Here is a 9360-nt window from a genome sequence, read left to right as displayed (position 1 = left end):
ATGGAGAGATGAGTGAAAACACACAGGAGGGTAAAGAAAAAGGAAAATACATAAGTGCACACCTCTTCAGCAGAGTGACCGGCCCAGCGGCATTGTTCGTGACGCCGGCGGATGACACGGCACCTGAGGAGCAGGTTGTCCACAATGTGATTCCACTCAAGGACAAGATGCCTCCACCGGGTTCTTACAGATGTGCACCGCCAAGCAAAGAGCGGCCCGACGGCGACACTTGTCAGGTGTCAGTCAGATGCTTCACATACTGATGTCCAACTTTATCTTTTTATTTTTTTTACTGGGCCGGGATTGCTGAACACACCGTCTGTGAGAGGGATCGCGATGGGAGGACAAACGAAATAAATAAAGATGTAGTCTCTTCTTCTGTGGTGTTTTCAGGTCACTTACAGAGAGCAGAGGTCCCGACTATGGGTTCTGATAACTGGGGGTTTTAAGTGACCACATGTGCACAGAGGGGCGCCCCATGCTGGAATTATTAGTCAAGTCAATGATATAAAACAATGCTGATGATCAAGTAATCAACAACAAAAAAAGTGTCTGTATTTTTGTATATCTCTCCAGTTTATATACCCCAAAAATTGTTTCTATTATCATCAACTTGCAAATATTACTTATATTATACAAGTAATAAGTTATATATAATTATTACATAGTTCTTTTATGTTTTAACGCCCTGTGTTCTGTTTTTAATAACAGTTATTGATTTGTTTCTGTTGTGAAGCACTTTGAGCTGCAAGTATGAAAGCGGCTACATTAATAAAGTTCATTATGTAATAATTTAATAATTTATTATCTGGTTCCAACTCCACGAGTATGAGGTTTTGCTCCTTTTCTTTTACTTTTTGGTAACGTTTTAAACTAAATATCTTTGTGTTGTGAACTGTTTTTGGACAGTGGCACAGTAGAAACCGAAGAAAGAAGGAGTTTCCACAGTTCACACTAGCCGGCCTATTAATATAAATATATGCTGCACGCAGTAGAATTACAGTGAGGACATTTATTTTTCAACTTGAAGGCAGAACCTTCGTCCATTAGTCACCAAAGACAGACGCTCCAGCGTCGTCTCCGCTCGTTGCATTTGCTAAATTGGTTTTGGAGGATAGAAAGGAGCGCTGTAATAACGGCATATCATAGATCCTAACAGCTGTTTCACTCACTGTTAAAGCGCCGGCGATACCATCACACTGTTGTCATTAGAATAATGAAAAATAATCAATTAGGGTTAATTAATCGCTCTCTGACACACAACTGGCTGTAAGCAAATCCAGCGAAGGTCTACTGGTCGCCTCTCCATACGCTGATTAAGGTGGTTTCAGCCACACCTCACGCTGACGGGATGAGCTCTTTTTATTAAGTAATTATGCAGCAGATTTCCGGGACATATTGTGGGATAAATGAAGCATTATACAAATGACTGACGGGGCTGTGCTGCTCTTTCTGCGGCTACCTGATGGACAGATGTGAGGAGGGGCGGGCCAAGTTAAAAACTGAACCGCGGGATACTTAGCCGTCTGACACCAGAGGCTCGCCACCGCTGTCACAGAGGGGGGAATCGGACCAATCAGAGGCGCTCGTGGACGTCGTCCCCATATGGCCGTCTCAGAATAACTGGACTTGATAATCCGTTCGCTCCCAACCTCCAGCGCATCAAGCTGTTTCAGGAGGATTATCGGGACGGATCAGTGGCAGGTAGCATATTTAGAAAATTAAAAAGTAGAAGGACAAATTTATCTGTTGTAGAAAATCATAACATTTTAGATTCTATTAGGCACTGGTGTTCTTATACACTTTATATTTGTACTCTTGTATTTTCTTCGTTGTTGTAATCAACTTTTTCTTTTTAATTTAAATGTTTTACTTTATTTATTTACTCGTGTTGCTATTCTGTTTTATTGTGCAATAGTGTCAGCATTGCTGGTTTTACACCTAATAATTGTTATTCTATTGTTCATATAAGTTTGTATTCTATTGTTTTTCATTATTGTTCTGTCGTAATCTTTGACCAAATTTCCTTCAGGATCAATAAAGTTCTATCTTATCTTATAAATACGATTCTGACAGAAACAGAAACAAAAAAAGATGAAAGGTTCTGCGTCGGAGAGCAACGCTAACAACCTCAAACATGAAATAACACGAAGCAATCAGAGATTATCAACATATTAAGCACCAACTGAGTTTATAATGCGTCCCAAAGTGCATCCAATTTAGCAGCGATTGTGTTTTTTTTGCGATTTGGATGAACGACTCAAAAAACCTCCTGAATCGAGGCGACGTCGTTCCGAGTTTAATTTCCTAAAACAAATCATAAACAAAGAAATTACCACTCCACAGCTTGTGTGACCTCTCTCTTGGCTTCGCTCCATGTGGGGAGAGAGAGAGAGAGACAGCGAGAGAGAGGGATTGTGGGAAAGAGGTTGGGCATGTGTGTGTGTGTGTGTGTGTGTGTGTGTGCGGCCTCATCCCGACTGCAGAAACCTGGCAGACTGGGGGTTTAAATATTAACAAGCCACACATGGCCCTCCTCTTCTGCCGCGTCCCTCGATGGAAGACAACAGCAGCTCCCTCCACCAAGACAAACACGTCCGCGGCCAGACATGCTGCAGGGGGTTTACATTTTAATGCCTTTGTTGGTTTTCCAAAATATGCTTCCATCTCATCCTGGAAGGGCTCCCTTCAGGTCCACAAAGCCAGGTGACGTCTATCATTTAAGGGGCGGCGGTGGCGGATGGGGGGGTGGGGAGTTTGCCTTGATCAGATCCCAGTGGATAAAAAAAAAAAAAAGAAAAAAAAAAAAAAAAGAGGCACAGAAACAGACCAGGGTGCACCATCTGTAGCCCCTCGCTCACAGCCGCAAACGGTAATCTGCGGTGGATTTGTGTAAACGGTTAAGTGGGTGAGGCTGGGGATGATGAGAGCGGTTCTCATGAATATCCAAAGAAAAAAAAACTTTAAACAACGGATTCAAGAAAGAAAATGCCTTCCAACGAGTTGTTGAAAGGCGATGCAATGAAGGAGAACTCAGAGTTTGAGAGCAGGTTCAAGGTTCGCTAGTTTCACACCTGTTCATGTGGCGATCTGTGGAATGAGTGAATAACCTTCTAACCTCCACACTCAGACAAACACATCTGTACTGACTAATGAAATTCTCTTTCATCACCACAGCTCTGAACTTGAGTCAATATCGTGTACTTTGTACTCAATATTAACAACCGTTAGATCTGTCATGAGCAGAGACGGGCATCTCTAAGATTTCATCAACACCGGTTAATGTATTCATTCTACTCTGCAGAGTCTCTGCAGAGTCTATTACCAATGGAACCACTGGTAATAGAATATAAACTATGTAACGTATACTCATGCAACGGTTCGTATGATATCTTATTAGAAGTTACTCCTCATTTTTCCTACGAAAGTCCAGTTTCCGTTTCCGCTCGTTACACGCATACAGTCTTCTCAAAATAAACTTCCGTCGTCACAGGAAACAGGAGAAGATTGTGTTGTTTTGGTTAAAATAACCGCGACTACATTACGCAAGTTACATGACAAATAAATCTAAGTTGACTTCTCGTTTCACGCGGGGAACGGACAGCGGCCTCCTGGGTCAAAGATCGCAAACATTGCTAACATATAAAATAATTTTGTTGGGATATCTATGAAATAATAAAAGACGCATTGCTTTTCGTAGGTATCGCTACGAATGCTGGATGAGACCAGCCTGAACCGTGACGTGGTCACATGACACCAACTAGTGCATCGTTAGCGGGATGCTAAGAATAAAGAAAAGAAAGAATGCAAACTGAAAATGTTGCAATTTAAAGATCAGCGGCTTAGACTCTGGGATGATCGCAAAACAACAGATGAACGAAAGACTTCGACAGTAGTGATCGTGTTCTCTGCAGCTAAACGATAGCCTCTGCTAATCTCGATCAGTCATTAGCCCCGTTTGGGACTCGTGCTATACAGTTCGTCTTGTATTGCAACGAACAGAGTAATAAAACTCTTTGAAGTCAGTGTGCAGGTTTCAGTCTCACGATTTTTATCGGATAATGGATTTAAAAAATATACAGAATTGGTGTGCGAAGGCCTTAAGAATGGTGTTCGGTACCCATCGGTACTGCTGAGGTAGGATTCAATCCACCAAACAGCACCGGGACCAGAAACAGTACACAGCATGCACACAGAATGAGGTCAATGAGCTGTATGAGGAGATGCTTTCACTGTCTTTTTAAACCTTGAGGGCCTTTTCTCAATCAGATTCTTATGAAAACTGCCGAAGTTAGAAACAGTTGACACGAGAGATGTTTTGCTCTGTGCTTCTCTCACTGCGTTTGAAGTTAGCAGGAACAACACGATGTCGTGTTCCTGCGTGCAGCAATCTGGGTTTGATTCTGTTCTGTAAATGTTATGACGGTCGGTTGGTTGTTTGCTTATGTTTCCGGCACCAAGAATCAAATGTGATCAAAGCCACACAGTCCTGGAGCGGTGATGCAGATCGGCTCACTTTGAGTAAAACACGAGGATGTTATTTAGACTTAGATCGGTGCATTTGTGGTCAGGAATACTTAAGTTAAAGAGATTTAACTACGTTTATTCATCATTTTTATCACTTTGTCTGGTTGGTGTAGTTTAAACCAACATAATAATTACAATATTTATCTGGCAATATATGTACTTATTGTAGTAGAAAGAGCTTTGTACTGTGTTCGTTTACAGTTGGAATATATATTTGGTGCCAGAGCTCTTTCAAAAGGACTGAAACGTCAATAAGAGCTTTGCTGAAACATTTTGTCCGCTCTACTTTTGTTCGACCCTGATTTGGCGAAACAAAACACACATTCTGCTGTTTCCTCTCCAGATGTTAGACACTGCCTCCATCCTTGATGAACAGAGGAAGTTTGTAATCGCCAAAGAAAAACAATAACAATAGAAACAGAACACAAGGAACAAAAACAAATGAAACACTCTGGATTAGTAAAGAAAAGAATTCTGTGTTTACCAAAACAGAGTCAGTATTTTAAGCTGGAGCGTCATGAAAGACTCAGATGTGATTAAACCGTAAATAATCTCTGTGATTATTATGAATCACTTCGGTCCCCAGGTAGGTCCACCGTTAGTCTGAGCAAACATCAGACGCTGTTTAACGTAATCTGTCACTCTGTCACATTCCTCTCCCATCGATTTTAAACTCAGTCTGTGACTTCATCTCTTCTCAGAACTTGTCACACTGAATGTGCAGGATGTGGGTTCCCTCACTTCCTGTTTTGAGTGGTTTCTTCCTCTGTGGTTGTTGCTAAGCCACCGTGGATGAGCGAGGTTCAACACCACTTCCCCTCAGCTGTACAGCGCCGAGCCCTCTGTAGTATCACTGGTTTATGGGTGCAGCTTTGGGCTTTCTCGGTGGGCATAACCGTCAAACGCTTCACCAACTACAGTTCCATTTCATAAAGCAGTTTTCAGTTGAAATGATTTCTTATGTCGAGCTGCGTTTGCAGCAAAAGGATGTTGGTCCTCATCATAGCTAGAGAAGGTAGCAGTGAGTATTTCTATTTTTCTTTTGGAGGCCAACGTATGAGTTGTTGAATCACCAGCTCTGGCTGAATGTGTAATGAGCAGAGTTGCGACACTCACCAGTGTGCAGCAAAGAGGCCAGAACCACCACATGAGGGCCAGAGCCACGAGGAGCAGCAGCACCAGGAAGACGATGGCCACCACCAGACCGTCCGACTGCAAGGAGGAAGTACAAGTCAGCGGTTTAGTTCATCCTGAAGATGAACTTTGTGGTGTTATATCCAACGACTAAATGGTTAAATGAGTCACTCGTTTCTGCTGCTGGCCAGTAAACAAAATGCAGATGAAGACGGACCTGTACAAGCTTTTATGAAAAGAACTAACCCCCACAATCAATCGTTTGGTTTTACATGACTGGTTCAGTGGAACTACGTACCAAAAAAATTATGACGATACAAAAACAAAGTAAGAAACTCTGACGTCTTGATAAACATGGAGGACAGGATGAAGCAGTTCTGCTCATAAAGAACAGTAACCGTCACAAACTCAAACCACAATATGAGCAACAGATTAAGGAGGTGACAGATTATGAAAAGGTAGCTGTGATAGCGGTTATATAACACGTACAGGTGAATAACAGGAAAGATCAGAACTCAGCATCTGGTTTCAGATATTAAGGGAACTCAGACTCACACACGTGGAGGCGGTGATGGTGAAGGCGCTGGAGATGAAGGACTTGCCGTGGTTCAGGCTGATGAGAACGTCCATAGACCTGCAGAGAAGAAGAATGTGTTAAGTTAACTACATGTGATGCTGACAAAGTGAACTAACGGGACAGTGGAGGAGAAAACCGTTAACATTAGCTGTTTATACCAGCAGGCGTAGAAATAACAGAAATGTTTATTCTATGCTAACTTTTTACGTGTTTTTGACGGCAATTTTGCGAAATCAAGGGACGTACATTTTTACACTTTTCTTTTTCTCTGGACAAAAACAAATCAAACGCATGGTTCTTTTTCTTTTGCTTACATCGACACAGAAAGAATAATTTGTGAGGAGCACAGACAGTCTTTCAGTAGATATATATATACTCTTTAATAACTTAAATATGAGAGATAATTACTACAGTAAAGAAAAAAAGAAACTAGCTACAAATACCAGAGACAGACACCAAGTTCTCAACCAGACATCAGCTTTTGGTTGCCATTTTTAGTAACCTTATTGTCATTGTGAGTAATTAAGATACTTCGCATCCTAAGACTTTTTTCCTTTTTGTTCATTTAGTTCTTTGTCAGTTATATCGATTTGCACATTCGTTCGTTTCTGTCAAACAACTAAATTTGCTTCGGCATCGTTTCTTTAACAGATGCCTGTGCGCTTGTAAGTAAATGCAACAAATATGAGAAAGAAATATTTCTTTCGGAGTGCCAATTTTGCCGTTTCCACTGGGAGGGGAGAGGATTGTTCCCCAACTGAGGCCTGAAAACGGCAAGTGTTTAAGTAAATAAGGAACATCGGCTTATGTATCATCATGTGTTACATTTACTTTTCTTCCCAATATCAGTCATTTCTCAAAGCTCATACATCCGTGGGTGTTCTACAAAACATATATGACTTCCTGCAACAGAATAAGAGCTAAATTGTATTATTTCACGAGTGAATCCAGTTGAAAGATGATTAAGAAGCGGCGGCGCTCGGTAAAGAAACACACCGGGGTTCAGACTCAGACGGGAGGAACTCCTCTCATTATCACAGCCGTCAGCGCGCGCTGTGGATGAAGCAACCTGACCGGTGGTAACGAGGCGTCGTGAACCTCCTATGACTTATTTAGAGGGAGGAAAAAAACGCGGACGCCAAAAAACGGGCGCAATTAAAAAACCCTAATGATGAACGGCACCGCAATTTCCATATGTCCATTACGCCCGATCCAATTACCGCGGGTTTAATGAGAAGTCAGGATATGGAACGGCTAAAAATCTAACAGAGAAAAGAGGAGAGAAAGGAATATGCGGGCTGGTATATTTTGTGTGTGTGTGTGTGTGTGTGTGTGTGCGCGTGTGTGAGAGAGGGGCCAGCAGCTGTGAGTGTGTGCGGTGGCGTTCAGGGGAGGCCGGCATGAGAAACCCGGTGCTGCGGAATAATAACAAGAGAGCTCTTTTGCTTTGCTTTGGATTTCGCCCGAGGCAGCGCCTTGGGCCACCGAACTCTCCCGTGGTTCAGAACAGATGAACAGCCGGACCGTGTGTCCATTACTATGCAGTGGAGGCTCAATATTCCACACCGACTCCCTTTTGCACCTTTTTTGTTTATTTTTGTTATTTACCCAACAATAAATATTTAAAATACAGTTCATGGAACTTTTAAAAAACAGGATCAACTTTGACACTCAACTTGTTGATGTCTCCACTTATCTTTTCCCTCTTTTTCTATTTGTTTATTCAATCATGCCATCATCACTGTTTTTATAACCAGGTAGTCTTTACACACCGGGCGGGACAATATTTCACATCTACACTGTTCATACCGGCAAAGCTGCAACAGCTTATGAATAAAAGTTTCGATCTTTTGACCCGGAGCAGCGACTGGCAGTCTGTCCGAGCTAGATCGTAAAGACTATCGTAAACAGAACTCCTCATTTTCAACTGAACTCGTCAGCAGTTCCTCGTCCATTACGGCGCTTTCAGAGCCAGAGACGTGAAACATATAGAAACCAGGGGTTCCAACAAAAGGTCCCCCTTAAAAAGGCAACACAATCACATGGCTTGTGGTGTTTTTTTGGAAATTAAAGCTCTAAAAAGATTTGACAACTGTGAATCTTTTGTGTGAGAACCAGTTTGCTTCTATCACAAAACACCTCTTTGTGTCCGACGTGGATCCAACAGATTTGTGTCCAGTTAGGACGAAAACACACCTGTTCATATTGTCAGGTGATTATACGCTAAAGAAAACATACATATTAATATTATATTCCATTATTTCCAATGGATTGCTCTAGATGCTAAACACTAAATAAAAGAGAGCAAATCTATTTGGCCAAACAATTGGACTAAAGTAGGATGTTCCCGGTCCTGGTAGTGTCCCAGGTCAGGTTATATGTGCTGGTCTTAGACCGAGGGAGGAGGGCCGGAAGCGGATAAACCACCACTCTGGTCTTCAACAGCAACCAAACAGATTTTGTCGCTAAACCTCGTGTCCAGTTAGGACACAGTGTCATTAAGAACTAAAGAAAACGTACGTATTAATATTATATTCCATTTATTCCAATAGATGCCTCTTAATGCGACACGCTGTACCTAAATAACAGACTATTGCAAATCTATTTGGCGACCCTAATGAAATCTCCTGGGTCCCACCTGTGGTTCACGACCCGGTCTTTGGGAAGGACTGCTCTAAAATGTATTTGAATGGTGAACCAGTTTGCTTCTATCAGACCAAACATCCTTTTTGTGGATCCGTGAAGACGCTGCACGCCTCTGTTCCCGGTCCTCTGCATGTTAACTAAGTGCTTTGTGCTGAATGGGTGAGGGGAGAGGCTAATTCAGCTGACACCCTCGATCCGTGATAATGGTGGGCAGGTTGTTAATCAAGCTGGAGGTGTGGACCTCGGCGTGTGAAGGAGGAAGGCTCCCAAGCGAGTTACACTGACGAACGCCCAACGCCCCCCCCCCCCCCCCCCCCCCCCCCCACTCGTCTGACACGGCTGGACATCTTTAACGCACCACAACCCAACCGGCGGTTCTTTTTCCCTCCTCCCTGAGACACCGACTGCTAATTTAGCGAGTTACTGTTGAGTAGGCAGAATCTGCTCCAGCACAGAGGCATAAGTCATATATGCTC

At 42.6% G+C, this 9360-nt stretch overlaps 1 protein-coding gene across 3 annotated transcripts in view; it reads right to left on the bottom strand.

The window, feature by feature from the left end:
- Nucleotides 1–9360, bottom strand: part of antxr2a (ANTXR cell adhesion molecule 2a) — a 72788-nt gene that overhangs the window by 42012 nt on the left and 21416 nt on the right. For all 3 annotated transcript variants that reach the window (XM_031870496.1, XM_031870494.1, XM_031870495.1), the window contains 2 exons: nt 6217–6295; nt 5644–5739 (listed from right to left, as the gene is read on the bottom strand). In XM_031870496.1, the coding sequence (XP_031726356.1) occupies nt 5644–5739; nt 6217–6295 (175 nt within the window). The remainder of the gene's footprint in view (nt 1–5643; nt 5740–6216; nt 6296–9360) is intronic.

This window comes from Anarrhichthys ocellatus, unplaced genomic scaffold, assembly GCF_004355925.1.
Source record: "Anarrhichthys ocellatus isolate YVR2014 unplaced genomic scaffold, GSC_Weel_1.0 scaffold53, whole genome shotgun sequence".
Taxonomy (NCBI): Eukaryota; Metazoa; Chordata; class Actinopteri; order Perciformes; family Anarhichadidae; genus Anarrhichthys; species Anarrhichthys ocellatus.
This window is presented reverse-complemented; position numbering and strand designations above follow the sequence as displayed.